We start from the raw sequence: 15,909 nt of genomic DNA, 5'->3' as shown, positions 1-15,909 counted from the left end.
AAAATATTTTTCGAGCACCTTAAATATTGTGATATTAGGCTTTTTTTGTCCTGAACATATATGCATTAGTCATTGTGGGGAATTATTGAGAAAAACATTTTCATAGCACCTTAAAAACTTCAGAAATTTGCCATTTGAAGATACAAATTCAGTTCAGAGTTTTTGCTTAGTAAAATATCTTAATTGACTGTCAGTCAGCTATTATTAATTTCCAGCAACCCTCAAATCAAAGAATAAAGACACTTTATGCACAGTTTAGGTGTATTTTCCCTTTAACTCACGAGATGAAGGTATCATTTTTTATACTTATTAGAATATAATTCATTTAATCTTATTTCCATTATGCAATATGTATACTTTGTTGGCATCTTATTTTGAAAACCGGATGGTCGTCTGTAGAAAACCGGAAGTTGTCTCACGTTAATCTTTCCGCTAACTTTGCAAAGTCCTTTGCTCGCTCCCGATCTGTGCTATTTGGTTGCGTTTACCGTAAGCTTCAGCGTATAGGTGTACTAAAATTGAAGTGTCTGCTGACTTGACCGCAGTCATCTAGTATACTGCATCGCTCCGAGTTGTGGGACCTTCTAGACTCCAGATCATATATCCAGACTGATCTATGGGAGTGAAATGCATAATAATTTGGATTTAAGGTTTGGTGATTGACTGGCCATTGAAATATATCCACAGTTTGACCCATAAAACATGCTTAGTGTGATGGAGTTCAGTCGAAACAAAGATGACAGGGACAGTTACCACGCTTTTTAGGCGGTCGGCGACTGTGCAGTGGCTTGTCCCTCCACGGCCTCCGTTGCAGTACTCGAGGACGTAGGTGGCGGTGGTCTGCCATATTGTCTCTGATACAGCAGAAATCACACACTGGCACAGGCACACACCGGCGACGGAGGAAGGCGAGGACCGTTGGCTTGACGAAACTCAGCTAACGGGGAAGTATTTCGGTCGTGGACTTGACCTAGGGGGTAAATATCCATTCCACTCTTATGTTGATAATGCAGACGCGCATTACATGTGGAAACTAGCGATCGTTCACGTTAGCCATGCTAAGGTTAGCCGTCTAGCAGCTTGGGCCCGCCTAGAGCCGATAAGTTACTGACACCTTCTGCTCACAGAAAGCTGTTCAAGTCGGTGGTCTAGCTAACTAATAAGCATTTGATTTAACGTAAGTCATCGGAAAATACAGCCGGATTAACCTCTCATTAAAAAGTCCTTCAACACCATGCAAATCGTCATTTATCATACAAATGTCGACGTATCGTTAACATTACGGATGTCGCATACATTCTATGAATAACTGTAACGATAACGTTACATGTGACGTTAGCTTAACTGGTCAATTTGCACAGTGAGAGCTTTAGTAAAAGTTGCGATTTCATTGAATTTAGTTCCAATTGGTTTAACGCAGATGAATTGAGTCAATCCGGAGGTCTCGCGTTGCATGGGGTGTCTTGAGTGTATAGGCTAATATTCGGTATTATCCGAAACGCCATATTCAGATATTAACGTAACAGAATTGTACACTCCAATGATCAAGTGTGTTCTTGCTTTTCTCACCGGAAGTAAAATTAGTCGACAATGTAGTGGGAGTAATATCTCCCAAATACTTTTACCTGTTAACTAGGAAGTAGAATAGGTTAGATTATAAACCAATAGATGCCAATAATTAATTTAATAAAGTAACGTTAGCTAGCCGGCCGTTGACAGCTAATTTAGTTTAACGTTAGCTCCTGCGACTGACGTTAGGTAAGCTACGTAACGTATAGAACGACAAAAATGCGCATGTAGCGTTCAGTTCAGCGGGAAAAAAGGATTGTCAATGAGTTAAGTCAACTTCATTTAAACAGCCCGATACAACATATTTGCCTTGAAGCACCTTTGCAATTTGTCAGGTAGGTCAGGGAGGAAGCTTGCCTCATACCAGTCGGGACAATGAAAATAGTTTCTCATCCCAAAGTTGGTAAAAATGCTGTATGTATGGTTTGTGTATGTCATAAGGAAGCAAATTAAAGCAGATGAGATACTGCACAGCAATCCTTATTATTTCAAACATGTACAGAAAGTTTTCCCATTGTTCAGTGTTACTTACTTGACCTGGGTCAGAAAGAGATTAAAGTGTTCAGTTGCTCCATCAGTGGTGTCATTCAAATAATGGATTTGGCTGTTTGAATGAGATCAATACTTACACAGCTTTCTGCCCTAGTAATTGAACAGGCTGTGTCAATACTTTCGGGAGTCAGTGGTAATGTGTGAAACACAATGTAAAAATGAACACTCAACTAGAGCTGGAACTCATTTCAGCCACTTCTATCTGTGAGCTGCCCAACGCTCATCACGATTCTGTGAGCTGGAGGCTCAGCTCTCTCCTCGCCACATCACTTTTGTTGGTGGTTTTGTTAGTAGCTTGTATACAAGGCTCCACACTGTTTTTTTTCTCACCACCGTCCTGAAAAAAATAGTTTTGGGGCATTAGTCATTCTAATTATGTATTATAAGCTGCTTTAAGCCAGTGTTAAAGCCTGTGTCCATAGAACGTGTTTTTCTGTCAAACTGTATTTGTTCGGCATAGATTGTTCACCATGAGCACCAACCCGAGGATGCTTGCCCTCATACTTTGTATGGATGAGCTTGTCTGAATGCCGTAACATTGGAGCAAGGAGGACGATCCGTCGGAGACAACGCATACGGCGATGAAAGCACAAATCTTACCAGCAACATTTAATGTCCTCCCGGCTGACCTGCTCCTACAAATGGACTTATCGGTCTTTGTTTTGGTCGTATGTGTCCGGCATATAAAGCTCAAGACAGACAGACACGACCAAAAGCTTTTCCTCCATTTTCTACAATGATGTCACCAGCGCTTTTCTGAAGAGATTTTCAACTTGAAGCGCTCAGAGCAGCAGCACAAAAATGGTGGCGCGCTCAGAGAAAACACACTGGGCGCAGCACTTTTATCTCTTGGCACTCATTGGCAACAATTGTTTTTTAAAAGATGCTGGTGCTCAGAAAAAAATGCTACACACACCCTTAGAAAGGAACAGGTTACAATTCTCCCTCTAATATCTATTTTATATTGCTGTGAAGACATCTGCTTCAAACTACTGGATTTATTCGTTATTCTCTTAAAAAAAAAAAAAAAAAAAAAAATTTAACAAGATAATATTTGAACACATGAGAAAGGTAATTTATTAACAGCCAATAGTTTTTACTGAATAGAGAACGACGGTTCATAATGTAACTCAATTTAACTGTTATTGCCGGTGCTGCCATCGTTACTAGCTCTCCTGCTGGTTTCAACACGGACTTGTTCACAATGTCATTATCAGGGATAATGTCATTATCAGGCGACGAGAAGGCATTAATGGTGATCTCCTGATCGCATAGTTTTACAGAATGCCGGCCTATAACCATCGGCAGTAAAACTTTATTTCACACTATGATGGTTAACTGTGTAATACATGGTGGAGGGATGGTTCTGTATGGATAATGGACAGTTACACCACTACAGCAGAGTAAATCTGATGACTGATGTGTCTTTTAAGGGACAATGCCAAACAGGCAGTGGTGTGTGGATTTTCGGTCGTTGTAAATAGATGGATGGAGACACCTGTGATGTATCAATATCTATCGGGAATTAAATTTCTCTAATTCTTAATTTCCTCTTTTTACTTCTTTTTCAGCTATTCCACCAAGCCCCTGGTGGCCCCCCCCCCCCCGCCCCAAACCCCTTGCTCTGTTGGGATCAACCCTGCTCAACCCCTACCTTCCCTCTTCTCCCTCCCTCCCACCCACCCAATCCTCCCTGTACTCCAACCGTCCTCCTCTGCAGTAAGATCTCCCAACCATCTCTGCCAAGCTGTCTGACATGTCAGGACCCGTGCCGAGCCGGGCCCGAGTGTACACCGAGGTCAACACTCACCGGCCCAGGGAGTACTGGGACTACGAGTCCCACGTGGTTGAGTGGGGGTAAATACCTTGGTGATCCGTACACAACATTTGCAGAATGCTGCATGATATCTCAACCCAGCTGATGTTTGGTTGTGGATTTTCTTAATTTTTTTTTGTCCTTCACAGAAATCAGGATGATTTTCAATTGGTGCGTAAACTGGGGCGTGGCAAGTACAGCGAAGTCTTTGAGGCAATCAACATCACCAATAATGAGAAGGTGGTGGTGAAGATTCTCAAGGTAAAACTATACAGAGACTGAGTCTTGGATCAAGTTAATGGTTCTGATTGAATAGTTTAATCCCGTCTGCTTAACTCTGCCTCGTCTTCTTAGCCCGTGAAGAAAAAGAAAATTAAGCGTGAGATCAAGATTTTGGAGAACCTACGCGGAGGCCCTAACATAATCTCCCTCATCGATATAGTGAAAGACCCTGTGGTGAGTATAGTATACAGAACACTTGACACTTTGGTCCCGAGTACAAAAGAGGACATATTTAAATCATAAGTTTGTGTTTTCCTGATGACATGATTTATATTTTGTAAGTAGAAACTTATGTTGGGGTTCTGAAGTATCATTACTGTACCAATAGCGTGGGGAGCCCACCGCCTGTGCAAGGTTATCGTTTTTACTTGGGAAGTATGTGTCTGTAAGTACTCAACCAGCTGTAGCTGAACGTTAGATACATGTATGATGTTAGACAGCCTGCTCCTATGTTGTGCCAGGGCTCACTTTAAAGAATGGAAGAATAACGCACTGTTGGAATATTGTGATGCAGGAGTGCCACCATAATCATTTAAAATCTTTTGTTTCCGATTTGACTTAATTTGTTTTTGTGCTGAATTTTAAGCCAACTTATTCCTGATTGTATGATCCAGTTTACGTCACACAGTTATGATTGTCAAGCATTTGTCCCAGGCACTCTGAAAGCAGAGGATGTGAAGTGGCACCCTTTGTGCTTTCCCATTTGTGTGTCATGAAACATGAAGAGTAGGCAAATTAGATCGACGGATTAAAATAACGCAATTTTCACACTTGAGGGGACAACTGTTCTTTGTATTTAATGTTGCCTGAAGTTTCAATAGATCAATGACAAGGAGACGTGTGGAAGAGGAGAGAGAGAACTCCAGAACACCTGTATCCACAGCGTTTTCTGCTATCTACCTCATTCACTTGTGCTCCGAGTTAAAACAATTTGTTGATCAACAGAAAATGAATCAACAACAAGGAAAAGGCCAAATGTTTCCTGTTTCAACTTCTCAAATATGTGGATTTGCTGCTACTATTGTAGTTTGAATATTTTTGCGATTGGACATCACATGGGCTCTGGCAACTTTTGACTTTAGAGGCTGGTTTATAGAATACACAACAATTGCTAGATAAATGATGAAAGTTGGCTGCAGCTCTAGTTCCCACTGTAAGCAACACGTAACTGTTTATGGCTGTGGTCAGCAGACTACACGGGTATATTTTAAACATTTAGTGTCAAAACACAATTCGCAAGCTAACAAGTGCTAATTGCATAGCATTGTACCCAGCATCATCAACTCCTCTTCAACTGCTCATCAATCTCTATTTTGGAGATAACTAAAATAGATGGAGAAATATGTAAGCTCTGTATGACTGATCAATGGTGAAGATGGTGAGCCCATTCACAAGATCCAATAAGAGAAACGGGACTTTCTGAAACGTTAGTGACAGTCAACAGCTGTGTTCTGTTGACTGTCCACATGCTGGTGGAGTTTCCATGTGTACAGTAAATGAATGGCCATCTGGAGACATCGTATTGCTTACGGTGTGGCTGTGTGGTTAGCTTGTATCAGTGCCATAGCTTGTTACAGTGCTTCAGTCAGATGGTGAGTTTAAGTAGTCCCGGTGGTACATATTGTTGGTTGAGACTGCAGCGCATTAAATACACAAAGTATTGTCTTGCTTCTTTCAGTCCCGGACGCCCGCCTTGGTCTTTGAGCATGTTAACAACACAGACTTCAAGGTAGGTAACCATTTGTTCACTCTATAAGATGTCGTCGTGTAAGATCATGGAAACCTCCTTTCTTGGCATACTCGTTGTTTTCCTGTACACGTGTGTGTATGTGATGGAGGAACATGAAAGTCCAGTGCTATGTCTTCGGTGCCAGAAAGTCAACCATCATCTGGTTCTATCCTCAATCTCTGGCACAGCTCCATGACGTGACTGATGTATGACTGTGTGGCCTCTTTTACTGTAACACAATACCATACAAAGCCAGTGACATTGCTTTTGTCTCTAGCAACTGTACCAGACCCTGACAGACTACGACATCCGGCTCTACATGTACGAGATCCTCAAGGTGAGTCCTCCTCGGTTCTGCTCGTAATGTTTAACCTCTAAAAGTCATGAGGGTGGTGAAGCATCCTGTCCTTAAACCAGACCGTCTGTCCTGACTTCATTTTTTTCCGAACTTGCTAAACGAATAAAAAAAAAAAATGGAGCGCTTCTTAATCAGACCTGTGACTGCGAGACTGCGGTCAACTCAGCAGACACTTAAATTCTAGTGCACCTATATGCTGACATTCACGGTAAACTCATTCAAACGGCGCAGATCGGGAGCGAGCGAAGGACTTTGAAAGTTAACGGAAAGATTAACGTGAGACAACATCCGGTTTCTTCAGACAAACATCCGGTTTTCAGAATAAGATGCCAACAAAGTATACATATTGCATAATGGAAATTGGATTAAATGAATTATATTCACATTAAGTATAAAACATGCTACCTGCATCTCGTGAGTTAAAGGGAAAATACACCTAAATTGTGCGTAAAGTGTCTTTATTCTTTGATTTGATGGTTGCTAATGAATAATACCTGACTGACAGTCTTAAGATAAGCAAAAACTATGAACTAAATTTATACCTTCAAATGGCACATTCTTTAAACTTTTAAGGTGCTATAAAAATGTTTTTCTCAAAAATTCCACACAATGACTAATGCATATGTTCAGGACAAAAATGGGTAATATCACAATATTTGAGGTGCTACAAAAATATCTTTCTCAATAATTCCATACAATGACTGATGTATATGTAATCAAGGCATCGTTGACATAATAATTGTTAATAGTTGTTTAAAAAATGTAATAATAACCACAAAGAAATAAGAATAAAATTGAATATGATCTAAGAAAACACTTTGAATCTGTAGACTACTGCCTAATAGTCTTATTATTGCCATTTGATGACAATTGCTCATATACTGTAAGCCTAAATAAGTATATTTATTATTTTGAACAAAGGTTAAATGTTATTTCACAAGTTTCAAAAAGTGCCCCCACTTTTTTGAAAATGCCCCTGGATTTAAGTCAGTGGGGGCAAAAATTGCCCCCAAACAAATATGTAAATTTCCTACCCTGGCCTGGGAACTTCTACAGCACCAAGTCTGTTTAGGCCATCAACATTGTGTGTGTTGACGAGTAGGCACCATCTTCTTGTAGTGGTGTAACGGATCGTTGTTGATCGGTGATCCGTACGGATCCCCCCTCTGGGTTTAACACGCATGTGAACCGCAGATTAATTACACAGTTTAACGTTAACCATCACAGTGTGAAAGAAAGATTTACTGACATCGTTATCTGACAATATTCAGTAAAATATGTGATCAGGATGTGATTTATGCTTTTCTAGTCTCTGATCTGTGATGATGTTACATTGCAAACAACCAGTCTGTTTAAATCAACAGAACGGAAGTTCACTTCAGTTATATTATGATGCGTTCAGGCTCTGCTCAGTGAACATGAGTATTGGGCGAAGGTAAATTAAAACGCTATCATGATGTGTTCACATGTGATCTCGTAAAATGTAGTTTTAGTGAAAAACTTTATTAAATCCAGATGTTTGAAGATGTTTTCACATGAATATAAAATAGATATTAAAGATGAATTATGAGCTGTTTAACTTCCTAAAACTATCTCTAAGCATCTTATGAATGATGCGTCATTAAAACTACTGACAAGATTCAATACAAATCAATACAAATACAAATTTTCCTAATCATTTGAATTGTATGTTTTTATGAAGAAAAAACACTATAAATTCCCTTAACAAAGTAAAAGGATAACATTTAGTATTTTTGATGATTTACAGACTTCTGAGTCGTTAAAATGATTTGTGAGTCTTGTAGACCGGCTGTATAATCAAACACAGGGATCTGTATCTGACAATATGGATCATCAATGATCGGTAATTAGTATCAGTGGTTATATTTGCTCTCTTTATCTTCTGTGCTGATCCGATTGGAACTGAGTTTTCTGATCCGTTGCACCACCATCTTCTTGTAATCTGTTGCTGTTTTGGGAATTACTTGAAAGAAAAGCAACAGTGTGACCAATGGATTGTTTGTAGGCCCTGGACTACTGCCACAGCATGGGGATCATGCACAGAGATGTGAAGCCACATAACGTGATGATTGATCATGAGCACCGCAAGGTGAGTAATTTCAGGGCACTTTCACACCTCTGTAGTTTAATCCGAAACAAAATGACTGGGTCTGTCTAAGTTATTTAATTGAATTAGTTTTAACCCTACTAATTTTTGTAATGCATTAATGTATGAATTGCCCTTTAAGAGCCACCAACATATCGAATGTACACAACTTGTATGAAGACCAGAAAGCTAAGCTAGCGGGGGGGTTGGACTGACGGACAAAGACGATTGTGCTCACTCGTCACCACTGGACTCCCCTCAGAGATCACTTACCTCGGGGAGACAGCGTGTTACTTTGACCAGCACTGGGAACTTCGGACTGTTGACAGAAGAGAGGCATTCTGCGCTGAGCACTTCATGCAAGAAGCTGATCAGTGGAATTTAACTAAGGCTGCAACGACTAGCTCGAAGCATCATTCATAACTTTGACATACGATAGTCCACCTTCTCTCTCTCAGCCGAGCCCTGGTCCTACAGAAAGAGGAGATAAAGATCAGAATGAAATTGAACCATGGGCTGCTTTGTTTAGAGTGTGAGAGGGTTTTTTTTTTTTTTTTTTGGATGGTTTGTACTTTTTGACAAATCCCAGGAAGTTGTGGAAGGCTAGCGTCATGTTATAGGAGTAAGGTAGCTCATTGTGTCGTGTAGGCATAGTGAGTGTGTGGACGAGAGAGACGGTGGCTCAGAGTGCAGGTATGTCACGTAGAGTCCTTTTTTTTTTTTTTTTTCTTTTTTTTTTTTTGGCTCTTCATGTGGAGTTCTTAGTGCGCTTGTAAAATTGCAATGTGAAAGCAAACCCGCGACCCTTGGGTCAGTTGCGTAAAGGCTCTAAGTCAGTCAATCCATCCTTAGAAAAACTTATGTTTATTGCTGCTGTGTAGCTTTTTATTTGGCTCTTACATCTCTACTTTTCTTTTTCACCATTCTCTAGTTGGACTCATTAATTGAATTACAATAATGTCTGACAAATGAGTAAAAAAAAAAGTCTCCTTCATTTTCTTGTGTTGAACACTAATACGTTGCCTGTCTGTAGCTGCTAACTGCTTCATTTGTACGTCTGCAGTTGCGTCTTATTGACTGGGGTCTGGCCGAGTTCTACCACCCAGGACAGGAGTACAACGTCAGAGTCGCCTCCCGCTACTTCAAAGGACCCGAGCTCCTGGTGGACTATCAGGTACAGCTGTGGGCTAGTATGCTTTAGGTGGAGTTGACATGTTGTATGCCTCTAATGGGAGAAACAAACCTACTGCTGACCTTCATTTATTGGTGTTTTTGTATGCATCTAAAAAGGTTATCCACAACACACCACTGAGAAATATAATTATATTCAGAGACCATATTTTGATGGGATTACACCAGCCTGCAAAGCCAAATGAGGCCAGGGGCGTAGAGTAGGGGAGCTGATGGCCCCTTCCTCACTTCCTATCCCCTACTTCTAGCGACCTTGCTTTTACCACACCCAATTTCCAGCTTGGCCTTCATTTTAAACTCAATTCCACATCTGTAAAGTTTTCTGACTGCATGTTCCACAGTTGTGACGCAATAATGGTGATGATGTTATACAGTTAATTCTTGCAGTCTGAGTGGATTGGATGTTACTTGATGGATGATAATGTTGTGTTAGAAACCATCTGAACTCTGCATTAACAACATGCAACATGTATTTGTGATTGGTTCTCTACCGGGGCACCTATTGTTTTAATATTTTGTTATGATAATCTGGCAGCCTTGGTAAAACTATGGCAGCATACCACAGACAGCTGTGTGTTGGGGAAACACTGGATTTAATGGATCTTGGTTATAAGCTGCAGTTGCAGGCTCAAACAGGGTACATGCTTGTTTCTAATAGCCAAAGAGGAACAGCATGTGTGGTTCTCATTTAAACAGTGTTTAACAATGCTTAACAGTGCTCATTTAAACAGTGTTTGGTTGGATTCCACGGAGTTACAACTCATTGAAATGTTGGTGTGTCTGCTTTAATGCTGCCCGTGCTCTGAGACCTGTACCGTGTGTTGCAGATGTACGATTACAGTCTGGACATGTGGAGCTTGGGCTGTATGTTGGCCAGCATGATCTTCAGGAAGGAGCCCTTTTTCCATGGACATGACAACTATGACCAGGTAAATACTAAGGAGGAATTTTCTCCATGATTATTGTGATGGCTTAAAACAACAACAACACTGCATCGACATGAATTGCATTTCTGCCCACAGATCTTGCGAGAGTGGTGACTGCCCAGTCTTCTCTGTAACTGACTGGGTTCAATGTAGATTTGTGTCTGAAAGGTTGAAAGTATCTCGGTCCTTGTTTGTGTTCTTGTAGTTGGTGAGAATAGCCAAGGTCCTGGGGACTGAAGACCTCTACGACTACATCGACAAGTACAATATTGAGCTGGAGCCTCGCTTCAACGACATTCTGGGAAGGTGAGAGATGACGGTGTGTTTTGTAACTAATGCTAGCACTCTGCTAGGACAGAAACAACTGCACACCATCGACCGTGAGTCTAAAACCAGGGGTGGGGAAACAATTTTATACACCAATCTTTAATTATATAAACTATTAATTAGGGATGTCGGGATTAACCCATTTGGCCATAACTACGGTTATGCAAGTCACAGTTTGATGATCATAAGAAGTGAAGAAGCTACGTTATCTATGGTGTCCTGATTCCAGCATTGAGACTTGTTTGTGTGGTGAAATCACCTCTCACGTTACACTGTGTGCCGGTTGGATTTGTGTTTGAGAGTATTGCCACTCATCTGAAGCGTGTCTGTAAACATTTCAACACTTCAGCCTTATATCTGCCAAAAATGGCCATTTAATAATGATATGAGATCTGCAGACCAGCGTGGAGGCTTTCTAGTCGCTGTCCTGATAAAGAAACACGTGAACAATAAATCTGTTTAAATCAGCAGCAGGAGAACTAGAGCCATATGGAGGTTACATTGCAATACGTTGTGGTGCGTTCAAGCTCCATTTAGTAAATATGAGTATTAGACGAAACTAAATAATATAATTAGTTACCATGATGTGTTTAAAATGTAATCTTGTAAAATGTAGAGAACCTTGTCTAACTCCAGTTGTTTTCAAAGCAACATACACTAGATATTAGAGGGAATAATGTTAACTTCCGAGCACTCGCTCTAAACATAAAAATCATCATTAAAATTACTCTTTTGATTTTTTTATCAATAAAATTACAATCTTTTATTTTTTGATCATTTGAATTGTTTTTATGCAAATAACCACTATAGATGACTTAAAGTAAATTAGTTGATGATGATAATAAATATGAAACTGTATCTTATTAGATAAAACAGATGCTGACAAACTGCATAATTTGCAGCTGAAAAAAGGTAATAAATCGCAATGTTTGCTATTTCAATACTCAGCATATTGCAAACTGTGACAAGTGAACTGTGAAAGTATTGTGATCAAATCGCACCATGGGGCCCACCCCGACCTAAAACGGTTCCAAATGCAACATCTGGAGTTTATCCCATGCTTCCATCATTTCTCTCTTCATTACAACGCTCCGTCTGTGTCCACCTTCTTCAGTGTGAATTGACGTCAGAATGAAGTGTGTTAATCTGTCTTTTGCCTCCAGGCATTCTCGTAAGCGGTGGGAGCGGTTTGTCCACAGTGAGAACCAGCACCTGGTCAGCCCCGAGGCGCTGGACTTCCTGGACAAGCTGCTGCGCTACGACCACCAGGTGCGGCTGACTGCCCGCGAGGCCATGGATCACCCGTACTTCTGTAAGCCCATTGACAGCCACTATTTACAAGGCTGAATTCACAATCTATCATATCAATGAGACAATAAGTTCTTTCTTTATTTGTTGTTGTTCCCGCAGTCCCCATCGTGAAAGATCAGTCTCGTGTGGCCGGAGCCAACCTGCCCGGTGGGAACACAGCTGTCAGCTCAGCCAACATGATCACTGGTGAGAAGACACGCCCAGAAATATAGAGAGAACATTTATGGCCACATCACCCCCTTACATATGTCTCTGCTGTCGTACTTCAGATGTCATCCCGTATCCTCAGAAGTCCTTATGTCATTACTTTATTCTACCAAGTGCAGATCTTTTAAGGACATGGGGAAAGTAATCAGACAGGTTTGAGTATTGAGTAAACGAAAGCCACCGTTTAAGTTATTGTTTTAAACATCTGGCGTCTTGCAGCGCTGCTTCGTGGTTCAACTTTCATCACGCACACTACCACGGATAAATTACTGTCAATTTCGGTCACATCTGCGTTTGTCTTAATGCAAAGTAAGTGTAATTAGAGTTCCACAGGTTTAAAACTAATGTGCTTGTAGCTTTAAAAGCTGTGGGCACCAGTTTTGCTGCATTCTCAGGTCTCAGCCAGTTGGAATGACGACACACACGAGGTGCAGGCTGTATTCCTCTAAAGTCAAATCAGAGTCAAACTCAACTCTAATAAGAGCTACACTACTTTAATGCAAGACTGCAAGACTCGTGTTTTTAATGTCTTCGGTCATCATCTGTGGAAACATCACATCTCCACAAAGACATGAGAAGTGTGCGTCCCATAGTTCAGACCCTAGTGCACCACACAATCTCTTTCACAGCCGTCGCTGGACAGTAGAGGAGGTTGTACCAACATCTGGTTCAGAAGTAGCTTTCAGAGCGAGAGCTGAGAGCATCGAGCAGCCAACAGAAACCCTGTGCGTTTCCATCAGCACTGTCGTTCCCTCGGTTAGTTTAAGAGTCATTTCCATTCATGGAACGTGAGGACGATGTGTCACAGTAGCCTGCCTGAGCTTACTCAATGTAATGAAATACCGTGAACAAATGCTTTCTATTTGAAATTGTGCTATTTTATATCTGCTGCCATCCATTGGAACGTACCCAAAGAGGACGCATCCCATAATACTCTTTAAATGATGCATCCATTTCATCCCACAGTGTTTACATAGAGCTGTTTTGTTCTGTATCCTGTTTATCTCTCTAAAGGGTTCTTCTTTATCTCCAGCTGCAGTTTCTCCAACATTTGAGTGTTGTTTCTATCCTGAGCTCCACTCAGCGGTGCTTTCATCCCATTAGAGCCTGTAACGGCTATTCTATTAATCAATCTATCGGCTATTTCAGCTACATCTTCCTCCAAAACAAGCTCATTGACTGTTTAATGTAAGTTCATTTTATTGTATAATGCAGCACAAGATGAAATGTAAACACATGTTTACATATTAAAGTGCAAAACTGTAGGTTGATGTAAAAGATATGCTCCCCCATATTCTTACATTATACATGGTGTCATATAAAATGATTCTGTAGCGGGGGCATTATTAAAGAGGGCATATTGGTCAATGAAATATACAATAAAGTATCAAAATATATGCTGCCTAGGGCTGTCAACAAATATACTATATGCAAATAGTAAGAGGAAAATTAATATTTGATTGATTTATTGAAAATGTAATGTTAAATCAAGCCGAAGGAGTAATTTAACAAGAACTAACAGAACCACAGAGAGTAACAGATTAGACTTGAGACGTTAAAGTTGTACTTGCTATCTTCCACACTCATTTAATATTGTGATTTACTGGAAATGATCTACAATATAGCCAACAGCAAGTAGGAAGCCGGTGTCCCTCCAGCCAGCTGCCCCCTTAGTTAGGTTTTATAGAGAACTCCTCATTCCAATCAGCCGGTCTTTTTCCATTGTAGCGAGTGACCGAAATAAATAGAAAAAGGCGTCCGACAAACGCCCGACTTATCGCGACCTCAACCATGAATGTCAGTCAAGGCAGTGAAGCCATACAGCAGTGACGGTGGTGCTTTGTTGTGTAGGTCAGATGTGATTGTTGTACATTCAAGGTAAAGAGTCGTTGACTGTCTGAAGTGCAGAACTCATCAACTATATTGATGTGACTTAAATTGGGTGGGTTAGAGTCAGTGTCTTCACAATTCTTGGCTACCAGCCCTAGTTAACCCCCCCCCCCCCCCCCCATCCCGGCAGTCATGTGACCTGTGTTTCTAACCCCCCCTCAGGTATCTCTGCCTTGCCAGCCTCCACTGCCCTGGGCCCTCTCTCTGGCTCTCCGGTCCTATCTGCTGCCACCAACGTCCTGAGCCCCCCGGTGCCCGCCGCCCCGCAGTGACGCCCCCCTCTTCCGCCTCTGGGCAGATGCTAGACGGGGTGCCGCTCTGCCAGCCCTCACTACATCCAACCTAACTTCGGTGTGACTTCGTCCCCTCCCGCCGAAGGACGCCGCCGTCTTAAGAAAAGAACGATTTATCCCTCTGCTCCTTTTCTTCCTCAAATGAACTCGTTAGCCTGACATCTGGAATGAATGTTCTGTGTAGTTTGAAATATACAGGTATTCCTTTCATTATTTCCCATAAGCCGTAGTGACTACAAAAGGGTGTGTGTGTGAGTCTGAGAGCGAGTGTCACCCCGGTGTGTTTTTTAGTTTGGACTGAAGGCAGTGGTCAATAAGTACATCAGCAGAAGGCGAAAGAAAGACGTTGGCTGTGAGGACAAAAAGGAGCTCCTCCTGTATAGTTTACTGCTGCAGCACTTAATCAGCCTCCTCACACGAGTCTCAGCACTCCAGATTACAGCATTTTGGAAGTGTTTGGTGCTGTTCAGTGCACCGGGTGTATGTGAACACAATGACACTTGAACACTTTCTCTGCCCGAGTAGTTCTGTCTTGCCTTTTTCTTACCAAACCAGATCACCAGTCTTCTTTTTGATATGCGATTCTCCGTCATGAGTTTTTGTTTTGTGTCGAAATGTCCCGGACTGCTGGATACAGGTTTGCCACCACCGAGTGGTTTCGATCAGCTCTAGTGTCGTACTCCGATCTCTTTAAGGAGCCAGGTAAGGTTCATTCAGGTTCTCAAAGAGATGGTTTCTCAAACGTGCTGCTCTCCACTTCCTTGAATTACTTCAAGTGGCTTTTCTTGAATGACTTCAAGACATAACCAAAGTTTACTCAGTCGGTTGGAAGACGAGACTGACCAAACCTAGTTTTGTTTTGTGGGATTTACTCGTACTGTAATGCAGGTTGACGATGTGGTTCTAGTATTTGTTAGATGAAATGTGATCCAATGATCACGTGCAGGTGACTGAAGTGCTGTCAGAGTTAAGCTCTGTGATGAGTGAGACGCTCTGGACCGGCTTTCAGCGACACCGAGTGTACCTGGAGGTCAGTTGTTAAATAGCACTTGAAGGGTAGAGTTCTCCGTGTTTTAGTGCCAGAGTTTGAAAGTGTAAGTTTTAGACCCTGATCTGTACCTAACCATCTTTTTCATTATTTCTTTTCCAAACCTGCGAAATGCAAATAAATCGGAACACGTATACATTGAACCGAGAATGGAGCATTTTGAGTCCCTACATCACTGTATATATTTTTATGTCCTTCTGTAGAAGACTAGTATTTGAGAAATATTCGTGTAAATAAACGTGTTTTATTTATCAGGAACATCTGACTGATTCATGTCTCACGTTCACACAGACCACTTTCACC

General features: G+C 41.3%; 1 protein-coding gene and 1 non-coding gene across 3 annotated transcripts; both read left to right on the top strand.

The window, feature by feature from the left end:
• The first annotated feature begins 431 nt into the window (after positions 1 to 431).
• Positions 432 to 15,864, top strand: csnk2a4 (casein kinase 2, alpha 4 polypeptide). 2 transcript variants are annotated; one of them, XM_031875587.1, is made up of 13 exons: positions 432 to 977; positions 3,693 to 3,978; positions 4,087 to 4,198; positions 4,292 to 4,393; positions 5,898 to 5,948; positions 6,226 to 6,285; positions 8,333 to 8,416; positions 9,477 to 9,587; positions 10,432 to 10,533; positions 10,736 to 10,836; positions 12,021 to 12,169; positions 12,268 to 12,354; positions 14,428 to 14,537. In XM_031875587.1, exons 2-13 carry the CDS (start codon positions 3,878 to 3,880, stop codon positions 14,535 to 14,537), a joined length of 1,170 nt encoding a protein of 389 aa, XP_031731447.1. In that variant the 5' UTR covers positions 432 to 977; positions 3,693 to 3,877. The 2 variants fall into 2 exon arrangements, with proteins under 2 accessions (XP_031731447.1, XP_031731448.1); XM_031875588.1 differs by lacking the exon at positions 432 to 977 and having other exon boundaries at positions 3,878 to 3,978; positions 14,428 to 15,864.
• On the top strand, positions 6,002 to 6,138 carry LOC116398892 (small nucleolar RNA SNORA57). The gene has a single exon (XR_004213778.1). It is a non-coding gene; the product is annotated as a small nucleolar RNA SNORA57 (small nucleolar RNA).
• Positions 15,865 to 15,909: the final 45 nt, after the last annotated feature.

Source organism: Anarrhichthys ocellatus, unplaced genomic scaffold (genome assembly GCF_004355925.1).
Source record: "Anarrhichthys ocellatus isolate YVR2014 unplaced genomic scaffold, GSC_Weel_1.0 scaffold92, whole genome shotgun sequence".
Taxonomy (NCBI): Eukaryota; Metazoa; Chordata; class Actinopteri; order Perciformes; family Anarhichadidae; genus Anarrhichthys; species Anarrhichthys ocellatus.
Note: the sequence above shows the minus strand (reverse complement) of the source record. Positions and strands in the feature narration are given on the sequence as shown.

Excerpts from the sequence above, each read along its gene's own strand:
- csnk2a4 (XM_031875588.1), top strand. The coding sequence starts at position 3,878 with ATGTCAGGACCCGTGCCGAGCCGGGCCCGAGTGTACACCGAGGTCAAC. Across the intron at positions 8,417-9,476 it reads TTGATCATGAGCACCGCAAG|TTGCGTCTTATTGACTGGGG; the intron begins GTGAGTAATTTC and ends GTACGTCTGCAG. Across the intron at positions 12,170-12,267 it reads CATGGATCACCCGTACTTCT|TCCCCATCGTGAAAGATCAG; the intron begins GTAAGCCCATTG and ends TTGTTCCCGCAG.